The sequence below is a fragment of the Physella acuta genome, unplaced genomic scaffold, assembly GCF_028476545.2.
Source record: "Physella acuta isolate Inbredline_101_S28 unplaced genomic scaffold, ASM2847654v3 ptg000218l, whole genome shotgun sequence".
In the NCBI taxonomy this organism is placed as follows: Eukaryota; Metazoa; Mollusca; class Gastropoda; family Physidae; genus Physella; species Physella acuta.
In genome coordinates this window covers 593,166-614,564 of record NW_026731737.1, presented here as the reverse complement: position 1 = coordinate 614,564, position 21,399 = coordinate 593,166, and the positions used below count along the sequence as shown (strand labels likewise).

Below are 21,399 nucleotides of genomic sequence, written 5' to 3'. Positions count from 1 at the left end.
GTAAATTATTAAATTACGAAACATCTGAAAAAATATCATTATTTCATATATTCAAAGCTATTTATTTAAAATTACATATATAATATATTTGTTTAGGATTATATATATATATATATATATATATATATATATATATATATATATATATATATATATATATAATCCTAAACAAATATACTATTGAAATAAAAATGTTAGTGGCTCTTTAAAAACCGGGTAATGTTGTAAATTGTAACTTTTGGCTCTTTTGTCTCAAATGGTTGCCGATCCCTGAGTTAGTGGAAAGTGGTGTTGATTATTGTTATTTATGTTGTTGACCCCTTTGATCTTTTATTATTTTATTACTGTATATATATATATATATATATATATATATATATATATATATATATATATATATATATATATATATATATATATATATATATATATGTGTATATATATATATATATACATATATATATATATATATATATATATATATATATATATATATATATATATATATATTAAATATCTTATTATTATTATTAGTTATTACAGGTTGCTTTGATTTATTGTTCGTTGTAGTTTGAGAGAGAGTGAAGTTGTATCGTATGGTATTCTTGTGTAGTCAATTAGTTGAAGTGGGCGAAATAATGTTGTTGAAGAAAGTTTATTTTTCGTGGTATTGATGTGTAGAAGATTGTTAAAAAGAAAAAAAATTGAGAGTGATCGAGTAGCCGAAAGCTTGGTTGAGTAGTTGAAATGGTCGAGGTGAGGCTGTTGACGAGTGTTTATTTTATGCGAGTTGAGTACACGTGAAGTTGTTTGAGTAGTTGATTTTTGAGGGATGTTGAATTGACTTGATGGTGTTTGTGACGGAACCTACCACCTAAGATTTCTCCTAGGTGGGTGTCGTCAGTCTGAAAAATAGAAAATTGAAAATTAGCCACTCGTACATTTGAAGCCACCCAATACAAGTACTGGGTGACTCATCTAGAGGGCATGGTGCACTTAAAGGGATGTGTGGGCGCATACCCACAGCGATCGGTGGCGAGATTTGATATTTTAAAGAAAATGAAGAACCCCAGGATTATGCAAGACAAACTGATTTCTATTAGAAGTTTTCTCAACTATACAAAATGAATGTTACCTCATTTAAAGCTTTCCAATTTGTCAAAAGGGAAGACTAATAAGTGAAAATTACAAAAAAATGTTGTAAATCATTACTTACAAAGCTTTTAAGACACATTTTAAATGCAAAAGAATATAACAATACGCATATTATTTTAAAATTAATATTAATGTAATGTTTAAGTATGTTTCGGAACAAAACGGATGTATTATCTCCCTTAGTATATTTGAATTATAAATACGGGAAGTAACTGTTACAAGCAACAATAAATGCGTGAATGCATTCAAATAGAGAATGTTGTGGCGGTGCAAGTCAAAAGCGTCGCGAGGCAGAAATATGCTGTTCCCCAGGTCAGTGATTGATTAATTAGAGTTAAAAAGTCTATTAAGTACAGATTGACGATCTCGTAAAGGGAGGGGGGGTGACCCCATTGCAAACTTGCTAACTATAGAGAAAACAATGATACATCCATCTGAATAATTTACAGATGAAGAAATATTTAGTGCAATATTTTCAATATCAGTAAATCAATGACCGGGGTGGGTACGAGAGAATTTCTAATTTACTTTTTTCCCACTTGAATGATACTATGTAGTTTAAAAAAAAATTAACCAAAAAATGTTATTTTATTTTACAAATATTTCTTACAATTAGAGATTAAAATAAACGAATGGCACAAGATAAAAATATCTGACCTTGGTTTGATACGGTTAGATGACATATTTCATGCTAATCAATTCATGTTCTTACTTACTTTATGAGCATTAGGTTTTCTTATTGTAATTGCATTCATTACGCCCAATGTACCTTTAACTATTTTTAATGTGTTAGGATATTAACATCATATCTTTAAGATAGTCAACTACTGTTTGTGTTAGTCTTGGTAGAACATTAATTCCCTTTGATTTATCGAGCTATAGGGCTGGTAAGTAGGTCACCAACCAGTTCTACAGATCAATAAAAACTGCTTGTGTTACCTCTCCAGACATGATTAATATACATACATTTAACACATATACACAAACAAATGGCGCACAGTAGGCCTACAAAGTTTGAACGCAATTATATGTTGGAAGAAACTATCCGAAGTTAATAACACATGTATTTTATATCATTTAAAGTTTAATATTTAAACATACCATATGAAAAAAATATGAATTGTATTTACATTTTAAATTATTGGTACTGTCGAATTCACACATTATGAATTGCTGAAAAATTGAAAATAAAACAACTAAATAGCGGCGAATGATACGCCGCGGTTCGGCTCCTTGTTATTATTCTGGTTTGTTATAATTTTAATATCACGCACTAGTGAATTTACAGCAATACTAATTTATTTTATATTTAATGGTATTAAATACTTAAGTTAGTGTAATTCTGAAAAAAAAAAGTTTTTTTTTCAATATTTTCAATTTATTGTAATACAATAATATATAAGTTAATATATGTTAAGGACTTAATTAAATTAAATTTAAATGTAAAAAATATATTTTTAATACATTTTAGCATTTATTTATTTTTTGCAGAATAAGGGGTAAAACAGGCTTTAAAGCTCATTGAGACTTATAAGACAGTTAAAGTAGTAAAATGACGAACATAGAAAATAAAACAAGACACCATTCTAATCTTTGATTATGTCTAATTCCTTCAGAAGCCGACTGTCTTTCAGTACATTGCTTACATCCATATAATATAAAAGCATACACTAAATTATCTAATGCAGTGGCTTAACATAACTAAAAAATAAACATTCTTGATTGACAAAAGTCTAATAACTTGCGTTTCTCATATTGGTGTTATTCATTTTTTAACTAAACAAGTAATACCTTTAAAAGATACATAATTCGATCAGTCGATATAGTTTTTTTAAAATAAATAGTGGCTTTTATGTGTATTTAATAATTGAAAATGTTTTTATGTTATTATCAAACACTAATACAGAATACATTAAACGGAGGAATGGGTTTGCACGACATAAACACATATATCAATGATTTAAAAATCCTAGATAGAATTAGAACAGAACCGCACAATCACCCTTTAGCACATTATTATATAGGCCATATAATAAACACAATTTTAAAGACAAATAACATGACACCACACTATGGAGGAATAGAGATAATCAGCTTTTATATGGATGTTTTTAAAATATTCAAGATAAAAAAGAATAACATAATAGGAGAGAAAACCAAGAAAATGTATGATACATTAGTAGTGCGACAACTACAACCATTTCAAAACCGAATTAAATAGGCTAAAGGATTCAAAACAGTAGGTATTAGCGATACTTCAGAAACTTACACAACAATAACAACACACAAAAAGAAAAAAATATATAGGATACAGCGATCTCCAGAAACACAAATGTTAACACGAACATTAAAATAACATGTCAAATATGTAAACAACAGGTACAAGAAACAGAACAACATATTTATTTAGAATGCACAACACTACTAACAGTAAGACAAACTTTAGGGACAATACTAGAAACCACCAACACTGACGCATTAAGCAAAGCAATTACCCTCAACATTATCAATAAATCTAAAAATAAAAAAGACGATGACAATAAAATTACTGCAATAGCTATTTTTAGACATACTGTTTGCACTACTAGAAAAAAAAATGTAAATTTGAACTAAAAACCTACAACGATATAGATCTAGAAGCAATATTTAGGACAGTGATTAAGAAAAGACTAGGCAACACTGTCGTGATTTAAGGCACTGGAATATAGTCAACACATTCAGAAATATCCTCTTTCTCCCCTTTTAATATAGGCTACATCTCAGGTATCCACTAGTTAGGTTTGAGTCAAGGAGACTGACACTATCTTGAACATTCGTGAGATGTGTTTTCTGATTTTGATGTTTTTCATGTTTGACTCTATATTTTCTTACTTCTTGTTATATGCATATTTTGTGTTTTCTTTGGAACCAAGCAGCACACATGAGATATACATTTCTCTCTTTCTTTCTTCATTTGCAGGGGAACTAATCGAATAAATTGTAAGGAGTTTAGGTTGGCTGCAGTTTTTCACCTTTAATTTAAACTAACAATATTAATATTAATTTCAACCACTTTGTTTTCAGTTATTATGGATTCTAATTATTGCAAACAATGTCTTGGGCTTTCTTTCTATGCTAAACTCATTTTATGATTAACATGTTTTTGAAGCCTTAAATTAATGTTTCTTTTTATGTAATATATTGGAAAATATCAACAAAATCTAAAAGTAAATCGTAGGAAGGAGAAACAACCCAATAAATATTGTAACTGTTGGGGAAATTGAATTATATACCTTTCTTTTATTTTACTAAACTATGTATATTACTTTTAATCTTAGCCATCCTTTTTTCACTACTATGGACTCTGATCATTACTAACAATTTCCAGCTTACTTTTGGATTGACACGCGTTTAAAACGTGGTAAATGTTAAAATAAAATACAATAGGAATTGGAGGCAACCACATTAATACTGTGATTGTTAGGAAAATGTAGTTATATACATTTTTTATTTACCTTGTTATTACACTATTATTACTAAACTGTACATTGTGTTTAACGTTATTGATTTCATGACTCTCTCTATACATACACGCTCAATTAATTAAAATGATTTGTTCTGAAGTTATATATTTTAAAATATTGATTATGTTAACACTAAAACATAAAACATAAACACAAAAAAATACAAAAATAAAACAAAAATAAAAAGAAGAATGTTTGCAGATGATAGGTACAAATGAAAAGTGTGAATGCTAATAATCACCTATTGTATATAATATATTATGTATAATTCATGTATAACTAATTGTACTTCTTCCCTCTTTTAGGAAGCCCACACCAACTTTTGGAGACAAATTCGCTAATATAAAGTTTTTCTATAACCCACCATTTTCATCATTATATCCAAATCTTATCCAATTTATAACTTTTATCTTTCAGAAATAGCAAAGCGCTAATGTTCAATGAACCCCCCCCCCCCTAAAAAAGTATATGTTCTTTATTCTGTAAATGATATGTACATTTAAGAAAGAAATTTCAGGATTAGTTTAAAAATTGTAAATATGCAACGGTCTTCATAAGTCGCATGACGAAAATAGTAAAAAAAAAATCAGCAACTGCCACCACATAAACAATAGCTGGTCACGATAAAAAGAAAAATCTACAACACTGAGACTTATACAAGACGAAAAAAAGTATCTCTGTGTATTGTGTTATTTTTTCGAAAATATGTTTTTTTTTGTACTTTAATAATGTACTTGTTTTGCTGCTTTCCCAATCGAGCAGGGTAGGCAGCAAGGGCAGGTTACATGAGCATAGACATACATGAAATATTATACATATTTAAGCAATTGAATCCGTGCTTTTCGTATTTTCCGTGTCAATCTGTTTTCTTGTTTTTACTTCCGTTTTTTTTTAATTAAAATAACAGTTATAGAGTACATGACAAAACATGACAAAACATGATCGCTTCTCGCAGTTCTTTGGCCTTGCTTCTTGCGTGTATTACAATCTTGGTAGGGTAGTTCTTGATTCTTGGTTGGTAGCATCTAGTTTTGTATAGTCGTTGTAGTTTGAGAGTATCAATGAGGGATGTTGCATTGTTGAAAGGACGATTCTCGTGTCTTGTCGTTGATGGTAGAGTTGTTCCAATGGGGTAGAGCTTGAAGAGGGTAGTTGAGATGGTGTCCTCGTGTTGAGATATATTTTTTCATAGGTTGCTTTGATTTATTGTTCGTTGTATTCTTGCGTAGGCAAGTAGTTGAAGTGGGCGAAATAAAGTTGTTGAAGAAAGTTTATTTTTCGTGGTATTGATGTGTAGAAGATTGTAAAAAAGAAAAAAAAAATGAGAGTGATCGAGTAGCCGAAAGCTTGGTTGAGTAGTTGAATTGGGCGAGGTGAGGCTGTTGACTAGTGTCTATTTTTATGCGAGTTGAGTACTAGTGAAGTTGTTTGAGTAGTTGATCTTTGAGTGATGTTGAATTGACTTGATGGTGTTTGTGACGGAACCTCCTACCTAAGATTTCTCCTAGGTGGGTGTCGTCAGAGTAATCGTGAAGTTGTGGGCAGTCAACTAATTGTGTATCGTAGATGAGGAAGTATTAAGTATTTGAGATATGATAAGTTGCTTTGCTGGTATTTGTGACGGAATCTCCCACCTAAGATTTCTCCTAGGTCAGGGGTCGGCAACCTGCGGCTCGCGAGCCGCATGCGGCTCTTTTGATGTCGAGTTTCGGCTCTTCAGCTTTATGCACAAATATTAATAATTATTTTATTTAATTCTTGAAACACATAAAAATATTAGTCTGCAACACTCGGTAATGAACGATATAATAATAAATATAATCATTAAACAATCGCTATTCTATTTGCGAATTTAACATTTTATTTTCGCAAATATCTCCCCATGATTATTCTCAACAGCTTCCTAAAGTTTCATGGCGATCGGATGATGAAAGGTATAGTAATGAATAAAAGACAAACAGACACACACACACACACTTACATGCTACATACATTGATATATATTGATATATTGATATATATATATATATATATATATATATATATATATATATATATCAATATATCAATATATATATATATATATATATATATATATATATATATATATATATATATATATATATATATATATATATATATGTAATCCTAATCAAAGATTATAATATTAAAATAAAAAGATACTGGCTCTTTAAAAACTTGGGAATTTTGTAAATTGTAACTTTTGGCTCTTCTGTCTGAAAAGGTTGCAGACCCCTGACCTAGGTGGGTGTCGTCAAGCTGAAAAAATAGAAAATTAGCCACTCGTACAAATTGGAAGTGACCCAATACAAGTACTGGGTGAGTCATCTCGAGGGCATGGTGCACTTCGAGTGAGGTGTGGGCGCAACACCACAGCGATCCGTGGCGAGATTGATATTCGAAAGAAAATAGGGAACCCGAGTCGAAATGTTGAGTGAAGGGGTCAATTCAAAGTTTTCTTAACTATACAAAATGAATGTTAGCTTATTTAAAGCTTTCCGATTTGTGAAAAGGGAAGACTAATAAGTGAAAATTACAAAAAAATGTTGTAAATCATAACTTAAAAGCTTTTAAGACACATTTTAAATGAAAAAAAACAACAATACGTATATTATTTTTAAATTAATATTAATATAATGTTTTAGTATGTTTTGAAACAAAACGGATTTATTATCCCCCTTAGTATATTTAAATTATAAATACGGGAAGTAACTGTTACAAGTAACAATAATTTCGTGAATGCATTCAAATAGAGAATGTTGTGGTGGTGCAAGTCAAATGCGTCGCGAGCCAGATATATGCTTTTCCCCAGGTCAGTGATTGACTAATTAAAGTTAAAAAGTCTATTAAGTAGGCCTACAGATTGACGATCTCTAAATGGATGGGGGGGGGGGGGGGGGGGGGGGGCGGGGTGAACCCATTGCACAATTGCTAACTATGGAGAATACAATGACACATCCATCTGAATAATTTACAGAGGAAGAAATGGTTAGTGGAATATTTTCAATATAAATAAATCAATGACCGGGGTGGGTACAAGAGAATGTCTAATTTACTTTTTTTTTCGCACTTTAATTGTACTATTTAGTTTTTTTTTTAAAAAATGTTAACTAAAATTGTTATTTTATTTTTCAAATATTTCTAATAATTAGAGATAAGAATAAACGAATGGCGCAAGATAAAAATATCCTACTTTGATGTGATACTGTTAGATGACGTATTTCATGCTAATCAATTTATGTTCTGACTTTTAGTGCGATAAGTTTTCTTGTTGTAATTGTATTCATTATGCCCAATGTACCTGTTATTATTTTCAATGTGTTAGGATATTAACACCATATCTTTAAGATAGTCAACTACTGTTTGTGTTAGTCTTGGTAGAACATTAATTCCCTTTAATTTAGCCAGCTATAGGGCTGGTAAGTAGGTCAACAACCAGTTTTTCAGCTCAATAAAACCCGCATGAGCCATAGAACTGGTTGATGAACTACTTACCAGCCCTATAGAGAATTGTGTTACCTCTCCAGACATGACTAATATACATAAATCTAACACATATACACAAAAAAATGGCGCACTGTAGGCCTACAAAGTTTGAACGCAAATGTATGTTGAAACAAACGACCCAAAGTTATTAACTTTATACTTTATATCGTTTAAAGTTAAATATTTAAACATACCACATGAACAAAATATATGAATTGTATTTACATTTTAATCGACATAACAGTTATCTTAATTTTATACTTTTCTGTTTGAAGAATAATAACCAAAGTTGTTGTGATGACTTTTAAATTCTTCTTTATTTATACAGCTTTCATTGTTTAAGTGACATGATATTTTAACATTTTGATTTGACTTTGTGTTTCGTAAAACTTGAGTTGTATTAAAAATCAGTCTTTATGCTACTTCCCTTTCTTTTGGTGTTATGCTAATATTTGTAGGTTTCTCAATGTATCTGCAATTTCTATTATATAGTGTTCCCTGGTCGAACTAATTCTCGTGTATTTTTGTTTGATTAGAGTGTCGTATATTTTGTTGTGTCTTCACCAATAGTGCTTTCGTTTCCTTGGAATCGTGCTAGTTTTCTTTATAACAGCTGCCTATGTCATTCCCCCCCCCCCCCCCATAGTGTTGTGTTGTGATGTTTAATTTCAAAATGCTCTTTATGTTTAACCTTATGTTGTATATTGCTAATGGATGATAATGTGGTTCTATCATTATTCTATCCAGATGTTTTAATCGGAAGGTGTTGATATGGGTATGAATGGCGTGTACCCCTAAGCCTCGATTTAATATATTTTCTATTAAGGTTTAGTGGCTAATGTTTCTAATCGTGTTTAAAAAAAAAAAAAACAACTCTAGAATGTGCTTGTTTGTACTTTTAATAAATGTATTACTATAGAAATCATATTGCAAAAGTGAACGGTCATATGAGCGTAATTAAATGTAAAGCGTCGTGAGTAACAAATCATAAAACGTATGTTTTATAAGTATTGTTTTTTTTTATATAAATAAAGAAATACTTTTATCTTTAATAAAAGGTATTGTTCTGCAAAAGTCTATCAATATTTATTTTTTCTTAAACAAAATTAACTATCTGTTGCTTTTTTCTAAATTACTCTTGAAAAAATCTTGAAATAGCCTCGCCAATAATAGTTCTTAATTAATACCCCTACATGTTTATAATTAGAACATGGGGCATAAATGTTCATTATACTTTTACATAATTAAAAATGTCAAAACCAAACTAGAAAATCTAGACGTGTCACTTTAGTCTCAGTAATTGCAATAGGTGATGTTGAGGATGGTGTGCAGGGGCGGAACTGCAGTGCCGCCAGACACCGCAATAATAATAAGTTTCCTAATCTTCTATATATATAATTCTCTTCTGGGAGCCTTTAGAAAACAAGCTGCAAGCGCGCCTTACAGTCCCCTCTCTTCCTCTCTATCGCTACCACCCCACCCCCACCCCCTCACATGGCCTGGTGAGCTGTGGTTCACGCTGTTTACATTTTACAATCATAGAGACGGGTTTGGTGACGGCTATTAGGGGCAGATAATTTAGTTTGAAACGATTTTAAACTTAAGAGGAGGTAACTAAGAGGAGGCTGCTTTCACGTGGGGGGGGGGGGGGGAGGGGGTTTAGTGTTTTTAAGCAAATTGTTTCAGTGGCAGCATTGGTAATGTCGAATTCACAAATTATAAATTACTGAAAAGTAGAAAAAAAAAAAAAAAAAACTAAATAGCGGCGTATGATACGCAGCGGGTCGGCTCGTAATAATAATTTTCCTAATGTTCAAACAATATGTTACATGCACACCTAAAAAAACGTAGGACTAATAATAGAAGGCTTTATTTATATGAGGGTCAGCGGCTCTCAGGATAGGCTTGACACACGTGACCCTCACCAGACCAATGACCAGCAACAGACCCGTGACCCGCACCAGACCAGTGACCCGCACCAGAACCGTGACCCGCAACAGACCCGTGACCCGCACCAGACACGTGACCCGCACCTGACCCGTGACCCGCAACAGACCAGTGACCCGCACCAGACCAGTGACCCGCACCGGATCCGTGACCCGTACCAGACCAGTGACCCGCACCAGACCCGTGACCGCACCAGACCCGTGACCCGCACCTGACCCGTGACCCGCACCAGACCAGTGACCCGCACCAGACCAGTGACCCGCACCTGATCCGTGACCCGTACCAGACCAGTGACCCGCACCAGACCAGTGACCCGCACCAGACCAGTGACCCGCAACAGACCCGTGACCCGCACCAGACCCGTGACCCGCACCAGACCCGTGACCCGCACCAGACCAGTGACCCGCACCGGATCCGTGACCCATACCAGACCCGTGACCCGCACCAGACCAGTGACCCGCACCAGACCAGTGACCCGCACCAGACCAGTGACCCGCACCGGATCCGTGACCCGTACCAGACCAGTGACCCGCACCAGACCAGTGACCCGCACCAGACCCGTGACCCGCACAAGACAGTAATAGAGTGTAGTACTGATCAGACCCAGATAATTATGTGACAGAAAATATGTTCTTGTTGATTTTGCAAAAAAAAAAAAACATATTAGAAAACAATATAGGCCTACCTGTTAAACTACATCAGTTACATACCAACCTTTCAACCAAAAGATTGTACTTAAAGTCTTGCTCAGGATACAGACCAAATTCTAAACCAACTTAATCTCTACGTTTTGCAATCTATTTCAACTAATTTACACAACCCAATAACCCAATAACCCAAGACCAACACCATCACTAAACTTTAACCCTTCTATCCCACACTATACCAGATAAACTACATACAATACTAAACCACACTTAAACATGCTACCCCACCCTTACTAGACAATGCTCATATAACCTCATGCTTACTAAACCCTAACACGACTATCCCACACCATACTAGACCATGGCCATACAATCACTACCCTCACTAAACCCTAACCTTGACATTGAAATAGACCACACAATACATTTTCTGACTGACGACAAAACGAGCTAAAAGACGATCGCTACATTTCCGTCATGGAGTTCACATATAAAGTCATCAAGGACGATAATTTATAATTAAAACAATGTACTCCCCTAACTTAACCCTAACCTAGTACTAGATGGTATAGGGCAGTGTAGGAGATGGTGTGATGTTGTGGGGATGGGACATCAAAATCATTAAGGAGTATAAGAAGATGTAATTGATTTAGTGATGATTGTGGACGTTGTATTTAAAAACGGTGTGACGATGTAATTAATGGAGTGAGTTATGTTAAACTTGATGTTTTTTTGTTTTTTTTCGGTAAAGGATTGCAGACATATACGGTCACTAGCGTGACAGTAAAGCATTGCCTTTCTAATGTACAAGATATATATATATATATATATATATATATATATATATATATATATATATATATATATATATATATATATATATATATATATATATATATATATATATATATATATATTTTTTTTTTTTTTTAAATTTATTTATTTATTTATTTATTTATTTATTTATGACAAGTATTTCCGGCTACAAACGCCATTGACAGTATTAAATTTACATTTTTTTTTTAAATTTGTTAGTCTCGGATTTGTAAATGTATCAACGGTCTAGACGTTGTCCCACGGCGTCCATTGTAACTTTACTGTGTTTATCATGCGACGTGTGAGGACTGATGCAGATTTACAATGTTGCTATAGCTGTCAGGATTATTATTAATAGATTTGATTTAAGGTTTAGACTTTAGACTATCATTTGGTAGGGGTAAGGCTTGAGAAAATGTAATCGATAATGAAATGGGTAAGACATAAAACAAAATATACATTAACTAATCAGTGCTATTCAGTGTTTACTGACTATCTGCCACAGTCTTTATGGTTTATTCTAGTTTATTATTTTTTAAACTAATCAGAATTTTAATTGTAACCCTTTGGGTCCGGGTCTCCCTGGCCTAATTTCTCCCATTTCCTGAGCTCACAGACCCAACACCGTTTTCACTTATCTTTTTCAAACTTGGTCTATAACTTTTGAACCGTTTGAGCTAATCAAGCCAAATTTGGTATCAAGGCTCAATATCAAACACACATTCAGCAAGATTAGGAAATGTATTAATAATAAAATAATATTAAATGTTTTCCTTTTTGTCGTGGTTCTGTCCTTTGGGGCTGGGCGTGTTGGGGTTGGGGTTGGCCGTTTAGGGCTATGGATAGTATCAGTTTCAATAATGTGTTTATTTTCTTTGCTTCGTAAACTATCATTTTTTTTATTTTTCCGTGGAGGCTTGTTCTTCCTTGCATAACTATTGTACATTCTCCTTCTGTTGATGGGGCTATGACTGTGGCTGGTTCTTGGGCTGGCTCGATTTCTGTGGCGTCGTCTGACACATATTCACTGTCGTCTATAAGTTGATCATTATCGAAGTAGTCACCATCGTTGTCTATCGATATATTGTCCCTTTCCCTTACATACGAACTTCGGCAGGCGGCTGGTCCATGTTTGGTTGTGCCACACAGGGGGCATTTAGATCTCATACCATTGAGTTGTGGTAACAAGGTGTAAGTTTCCCCACCGATCTCAAGATCAATGTAAAGGGGTAAATCATTTAAAGGAGCGTTCGGACATAAATCGACTGCCCACTTATCACTCGTCCCGATTTTAAGAGCTGAAACTATTGTGTCTGGTTCTGATATTTCAATCATAATTTTATTGATCATGTTCTGGGTAATGGTAGGGGGTACCCAATTTAAATGACCCATCTGACCATTTTTGTCCACATGCAGCAGCAAAATGCTGCTACAATAATCCGAATGTTCACATATCACTGCCAAATGTAGAGAGTTGTAAATTTCATCTGATTTGAGAGAGATAACCATTTGCTTGGTTTCCCCAAGTTGTAGACATTAAGAATTTTTTAGAACGACTTACGTTCAGTTCACTCGTATATAGGTCCTCTAATATGAATTCGTCGTATTTTATTTCTTTAATCAGCATACGTAACGTGTTTTTTGGATGCTGCCCAGGTACGGTCACCGCAAGCGTTTTTTAAAGAGTGTACTTACGGGTACAGGGCTCTCCTTTTGTGACACATTCTCCGGTTTTTCTCCCACTTTGAAGATTACTTACAGTTTCATTTGAATATGTATCCATTAAAGGTGTTGGCACAGGCCAGCTGGTGGTTTGCGCGGTGTCCGTATTATCATCAGGACAGAGCAAGGGCCGGCTAAGGTTTTTTGAAAGTCTTGTCTGTCAGGTTTCTGTTATCTTGTTTTTAAGTTCATTTATATTTTATTAATTAGTATAGGACAGGGGTCGGCAACCTGCGGCTCGCGAGCCGCATGCGGCTCTTTAGGTGTCAAGATGTGGCTCTTCAGCTCGATGCACAAACATAAATAATTATTTTATTTTATTTTTAATACTCATAAATGTATTAGTCTGCAACACTCAGTAATGAACGATATAATAATAAATATAAACATTAAATACTCGCTATTATATTAGAACATTTAGTTACTCGATATTTCAATGTAGAACTACTTCCTTGTTTCCTAAAACGTGAGTTATTTAAATGTAAACAATTCCTGTGTTTGGATCATATTTATCGGGGCACTGGTTTCCTACACTACCGCCCACCATCATGGCGTGCTGTATGTAAGCCTTGAGTGTAAGTTAATCACTCACCGTAATATCACCGTTAATCACTACCGACGGTAAGTGGCGCTCTCGTGAACCCGATAACACTACCGCCGGGGCGCCGCGTACGGCCCCTAGCTTGGTTTAATTATCGAATGTCGGAATATCGTTTTGTAGTGTGCTCCTTAAAACTAAGGTAGGCGCTTAGTGCTCACGGGATAGCCCTGGGCGCCAAATCGCACCCGGCAGTGACTCAATTTAGTGAGCGACTATAGCAATCCATTTATCCATAGCCTATCGCGCTGTTTAAAATGAACGTATTGTTGCCCATCGTGTCTATAGTGTACAGACTTAAAAAAAAACGAATGTAGGCGCTAAAGTGCTCGCAGGTGAGCCCGGGGCTCTTCGGGTCGTAAAATGGACGAGGTGCCGGCGGTTGCGTCTGTTGCAGTTTTGCCGCTGAATATAGTACTTACGACTTGGCAATGCAGAACGCCCGATTAACGGATGCCAAGTACTAACATAGCCGCTCTGGAACTCTGGGTGCCAAAACGTGTATTGATTAAAAAAAATGCACTAACTCGGGCGCCGCCCATAAGAATTTTTTTTTTTTTCGCAGAGTATTTTCATTTACTCTCCAAAGTTTCATGGCACTCGGATAAACTGTGTCGAACCGCATACAATTTTTTTTTACCGTATATAGAGAAAAATCGCACCTCTACCCTCTACGTTAAAAACTTTAATCAGCGTTCGTTTATCTCTTAATTAGACCACCCATCAGGTAGAAATTACGTTATGTAGTCAACTATACGGACTACGATACTGACTGATGGATTAAAAAATCAAATTGTATCTCCTCAATTTCCATATTCAACCACACAGACACACATTGGCTAGATTTTTATCATTCCACCAGATACCAAAAAAAAAAAACAAACGGAATACTTATCGGAATGATTTAACTACACGGACAATTTTTCCCCTGTGTCTGTTTGGTGTTTCTACAGTTTCATCATCAGTCTACCATCACTATCAGTCTACCATCACCATCAGTCTGATGTCACTATCAGTTTACCATCAAACATGTTTGTCCTTTATGCATTACTACACCTCTCATCACATCGCCGTGACACTTTAGGAAGTTGTTGAGAATATTCCTGGGGAGGTTTCTGCGAAAAAAAATTCAAATTCGCAAGGGCGGCGCCATGGAAGGGCGCGATTTGTTTTTCTCTATATACGGTATATAAAAATAAAAGTCTATTTTGGTTTGGCATCGTTCATCCGATAGGCATGAAACTTTGCGGAGTAGATTAGAACACTCTAGGGAAGGGTTCTGTACAAAAATCATTTTTAATATATCAAGGGCGGCGCCACGGGAGGGTGCGATTTTTCTCTATATACGGTATATAAAAATAATAAAAGTGAATTACAGTGACACCGTTCACACGATCGCCATGAAACTTTGGGAAGATATTTAGAATATTCCTGGGGAGGTTTCTGCATTAAAAAACATTTTCAAATTCGCAGGGGTAGCGCCCCGGCAGGGCGCAATTTGTTTTTTTATACGATATATAAAAATAAAAGTAGATTTTGGTTTGACAGCGTTCACCCGATAGCCATGAGACTGTAGGGAGTTGATTAGAACACTCTAGGAAAGTGTTCTGTTAAAAAAATAATTCTTAATTTCGCAAGGGCGCCGCCACGGGAGGGTGCGATTTTCCTCTATATACGGTATATATGAATAATAAAAGTGAATTGCAGTGACACCGTTCATCCGATAGGCATGAAACTTTGGGAAGTTCATTATAAAACTCTAGGGAAGGGTTCTGTAAAAAATCATTTTTAATTTCGCAAGGGCGGCGCCACGGGAGGGTGCAATTTTTCTCTATATACGGTATATAAAAATAAAAGTCGATTTTAGTGTGACACCGTTATCCGATAGCCATGAGACTTTGGGGGGAGTTAATTAGAACAATTCAAAGAAGGGTTCGGTAAAAAAAAATCCTTTTTAAATTTCGCAAGGGCGGCGCCACGGGAGGCTGCGATTTTTTCTCTATATACGGTTTATAAATATAAAAGTCTATTTCGGTTTCACACCGTTCATCCGTGTACCATGAAACTTTGGGGAGATGTTTAGATCACTCAATAGTAGGGTTCTGCAAAGAAAAAATTGTTTAATATTGCAAGGGCGGCGCCCTCCGGGGGGGGGGGGGGAGAGATTTTTTTTCTCTATATACGGTATATAAAAAATAAAACTTGGATGCGGTTCATCCGAGAGCCATGAAACTTTAGGGAGTAGATGATAATACTCCTGAGAATATAGGGTACAACTTTCGTCAATACACGGTTTGGCGCCCAGAGTTTTAGAGCGACTATCTTGGCACTTAGCATCAGTTAATCGAGCGTCCCGCATTGCGAGAAAGGGGTACTATAATATTCAGCGGTAAAACTACAACACGCTTCTAAAAATAACTTTGTAACGCGAGGGAATCCTTCAGTGCAGTTTCGTCACCTTGCGAATGATGCAATAAGCATCTACTATTAGACAAGCCAGTCAGAAATTGAAATCGAGCATCTAATAATAGACCATTAGTAACGCTAGCATATTGCATCAGTCACACTGATGTTTAAAACACGTTAAATACTTTTTTACGTGTTAAAGAAAAAAATCCTGTTCATTTGTGTCACTTTAGCAAATGACGAAATATGCATCATTATTAATAGCCGTGTTAAAGAAAAAAATCCTATTCATTTGTGTCACTTTAGCGAATGACGAAATCTGCATCATTATTAATAGGATGCTATTTGGACGATGGCGCCTGTTAGTTTAAGGAGCCAGGGGTCGTACGCCGCGCCTATGCGGTAGTCTAATCGTGGGGGTGGGGGCCCTGAGAGCGCCCCTGTGCGTCTCTGACACATGGGCGGTCACCGAAGTGTGTTCTAACATTATTTCGGTGAGTGATTAATGTATACTCAATGTTTACATGCGGTCGTGTAGGTAAACCTGTGTCCCGATATTTATGATTTAAGCGCAGGCATTGTTTACATTTAAATAGCTCACTTTTAGAAAAGACGGTCACGCGTCTTAGAACATATAATTGGTAACGCGTCGATGAAATCCTAATACATTTCGTCAAACTTACTTCTACCCTGCGGCAACGCGCGGGGGACGGGTACGCTAGTATATATATATATATATATATATATATATATATATATATAATATATACTAAATCCTAATTAAAGATCGTAATATTAATAATAGTAATATAAAAATATTGGCGGCTCTTTAAAAATTTGGAAATTTTGTAAGTTGTAACTTTTGGCTCTTCTGTCTCAAAAGGTTGCCGACCCCTGGTATAGGAAAAAATTTAGGCTTAGATATTCAGAGCCCCAGCAAATAATAGAGAGTAAGGCGTCGTAAGTCAACAAAACATAAAACATATTTTTTTAAGTTTTATACTTATGTATACAAATATAAATTATAATTTTTCTTTTAACAAATGGTATTTACTTCCAGAAATGTACAACTTTACCTTTTTTATAAAATAAAATGAAAACTATTGTAGCTTTTGTTCTAAATTACTCTGAAATAAATCTAAACATATCGTATCTTTTTACATTTTAAAATTAATTCCCCTTACTTTTGTTGAATATGTACATGGGGCATAACTCTTCAAAGTACTTTAAAATTAAAATAATCTAAATTCTAAACCAAACTAGAAAATCTAGTCATGTCACTTTTAGTCTCAGTAATTGCAATGCGTAATGTTGATGGTGTAGGGCAGTGTAGGGGATGATGTGATATTGTAGGGTATGTACATCAAAATGGTTATGTCGTAGAAGATGATATGCTGGCTTTAGTGATGATTATGGATGTTATATTTACATATGGTGTGACGATGTAATAAATGGAGTGAGTTATGTTAAACTTGATGGGGTTGATGTGGTAAGGGATTGCAGTCATATACAGTCACAAGCGTATTATACATGACAGTAAAGCAGTAGCTTTCTTATTTACAAGACATTTTTTTTATAACGAGTGGATCGTTCAGGCTACACATGCCATTGACAATATTGTATTTGCATTTGTTAGTCTTATGTTTAAATGGGATTAATCCATTGTCATTTTTTTAAAACCACTTTTTCAATATGTGTTCAAGATAATGAAAAACATAACAGATATTTATTATTTTACTTTAAAAAATGTTCATGGCTAAAAGTATGCATATAACTACTGGTTTACTAATCTGTTATTAGTATACTCAAAATAACAAACGTTGAAAAAAATGTATTGTAATTTTGTTGAAATGCAAAACTTGTATACGTTTTATAACTTGTAATAAGTTCCCAGAATTCTAAAAAGATATTATTCCTATAATAACAAATAAAATGTTTATATTGTGCATATAATTTGTACACCAGACGACCCACTCATAAAGTAATACTTCGTGTACATTAAAAAAAACACTACATTTAACACCACCATGCACATCTGACCAAAATAAAAGTTAAAATAATAATTTAATACCTTATTGCATAAATGTGTTTATATGTTCAACCCGGATCTCTTAAATACAGGGGTTGGCAACCTTTTGACACAATAGAGCCAAAACCAACAATTTACACAATGTAATAGTTTTATTTCAATTATTGGTATTTGATGAGGATTATGAATATTTACATTGGTTACGTCAATCGGAGTATTGGCCTTGTGTGCAATTTGAAAGTTTGTTTGTTTAAATCTGGCTAATAACTCTTTGTTCATTTTTAAGCACGCCTTTACATTTTATTTGTTAGTTAGTTTCTTATTAAATTGATTTAAGAGAACTCTTGTTAGCACGATATGTTGACCTTAACATCGTCAGCACTCCAGATTCAACTTCTTCAACTTACTGTAGCATTCTGTAAAGCTGTTCCATGCGTCAAATATTAGTGACTTAACATGCGACATTTCTTTTAGAGTTCTGTAGTTGTGAAGTGCAACTTGCGTGCTTTTCTTAATCTCCAACTTGCTCTTGAGTTATGTGAATTTACTACTCAACAAATGCTTGGTTTTCGAATCCATCAATTGCATTTGAAGCGAACCAGCATCATTTCCAAATGGCTCAATGTTGATCTCATGTGTTATTGTGTTGAGGATCTACTATGAACGCAATCTGTTTTTTAATTTCTCACATTTCTCAGCAAAAACATCCCTCATTTTGTTTAAAGTATAGTTGTAGTGATTCATGTTAACAGTAGCATTGGTTTAATCACGATTTTTACAAATCTCGACGTTTCACACCTCACTGATACGGAAAAACATAATTTTGCAATCTTGTCAGTATGTCTGTGTGTCTGTGTGTGTGTGTGTGTGTGTGTGTGTGTGTGTGTGTGTGTGTGTGTGTGTGTGTGTGTGTGTGTGTGTGTGTGTGTGTGTGTGTGTGTGTGTGTGTGTGTGTGTGTGTGTGTGTGTGTGTGTGTGTGTGTGTGTAAACACGATAACTTGAGTACCGTTACAGCTAGGTTGATGAAATTTCATAATTAAGTATTTTATTTTCTTCTTCTTCTTCTTCGTTCTTATCAAGAACATTATCAAAATCGTAGATCTGTATCAACTTTTGAGCAATTTCCGATAACCGAAAGTGGTATTTTTTCTACTTTGAATTTTTCAAAAGCCTATAACTTGAGTATTATTTCAGATAGATAAATAAAATGTCACATGTGAGTAAAAGATCTAATTCTCTACCTTCTTTCAAATTATCAGTAATTTCCGTTGACTGAAAATAGTAATTTACGCTATTTCCGATTTCTCAAAAAAAGCATGTAAATTTATAAAGTACTAATAATATTCGGCACTATTTTTAAAAGTTTAAGTAATTAAAAATCATGTATATATTCCGAGTTATATAAGAATATTCGAGAAAGTTTAGGGGAGATCCCTCCCGGTTTATTTTTTAAAGTTTTTTCATTGTCTTTAACAAAAAAAAAACAAGTATTTTTTTTTTTTTCGAGGCAATCCTCTTTTCCGAGAAAATAATATGACGATGATTTTTGTTTTTCAATTTGGGATGGCCACTTTAATATGAAGTACATTGAAATAAGCAGTAACTAATATTACATTTACGCATGGAATTCGAGTGCCGCATCTTGACATCAAAAGAGCCGCAAGTTAGAGACCCCTGGTTTAATAGTCTTCTATAACTGTATTAGAGATTACCCAACTAGTCGATGTGTTATGTACATGTCCCTTGCACTTGAATTTCACCATCTATCATTATACACTATCCGCTTAGGTAAGTGTGTCCAATATAAATCCTCACAACAAACAGCACTATCATCATAAAATCCATTCGACAATGTTTATCGTTACTCACCCCATCGCTTCATCGTTTACTTTATCAACGCACTACAACCAACAATCTTTCTACAAAAAAAAAAAAAAAAAAAAAAAAAAAAAAAAAAAAAAAAAAACCTTAAACTACCTTTCCCCTCTTTGTCAACATTATTTACATATTTTTTTCCCCGTTCCCTACATGCTAAAGTGCAATTTGAAGTATATCTTTCGTTTTAGTTGGACAGTGGCAGTAAAAAAAACAAACCGGGAGTGATCTCCCCTAAACTTTCTTGAATATTCTAATATAACACTATGGGAGATGGCAACTAAGAATATAGAAATAACTTTTCATCAATTTTAATTACTTTAACTTTTAAAAATCTAATAGAATCTCGTAAAAATAAGAATCGCACACCAAGTTAGCGGCAAACAATATGTCTATAATATTGCGGAATAGTATTAGTACTTTATAAATTAATGAGCCGACCCGCGGCGTATCATACGCCGATATTTAGTTGTTTTATTTTCTACTTTTCAGTAATTCATAATTTGTGAATTCGACAGTACCATTGCTGCCACTGAAAATATTTGCTTTAAAACACTATCAGATGGTCGTTAAGGAAGATACCCCCCCCCCCTTTCCCTTTTTTTAACATGAATCGCTTCAGCATTGCTATAAACAAAATGAATGATGGGTTCACTGAGAGATTTGAGCAATTCAAAAGAAATGAAACTACTCTGACGATCATAGTCATAGTAGATTCTTTCAAACCAAAAAGAAATGCCGCGAGTTGAGGCCCTACTATGTGACGCATGGAATAGTCTTCCAGAATGCTACAGTGAGGTGAACAATTTGGCATTTGGAGTGAAGACGATCTTTGGGTCAACATATTCATGCAAGCAAGCGTTTTCTTGCATGAATATAATACAAAGTATAGAAGCCAACTAAAAAATTAAAATCTAGAGGCGTGCTTGAGACTGAAAACAATTTATTAGCTAGGTTTAAACAAACTTTCCAAAGGCATGCAAGGCGAAACTGTTGTAAATAGTATTGAATAATTAAAGTCATATACTTTGATTACTGATTTTATTATTCTTGCAGAGCTAGATAAAATACTTTAATGTTTGTTTTTATTAAAATAAATTGAATAAATAGTATTTCATAATTAAACCTATATATATATATATATATATATATATATATATATATATATATATATATATATATATATATATATA

At 34.1% G+C, this 21,399-nt stretch overlaps 1 protein-coding gene across 1 annotated transcript in view; it reads left to right on the top strand.

Annotated features, from left to right (window-relative positions):
- The first annotated feature begins 10,042 nt into the window (after window positions 1–10,042).
- Window positions 10,043–21,399, top strand: part of LOC131937690 (eukaryotic translation initiation factor 2 subunit 3-like) — a 67,360-nt gene continuing 56,003 nt past the window's right edge. The window contains exons 1-2 of the mRNA XM_059295293.1: window positions 10,043–10,312; window positions 10,399–10,689. Of these exons, the coding sequence (XP_059151276.1) occupies window positions 10,043–10,312; window positions 10,399–10,689 (561 nt within the window). The remainder of the gene's footprint in view (window positions 10,313–10,398; window positions 10,690–21,399) is intronic.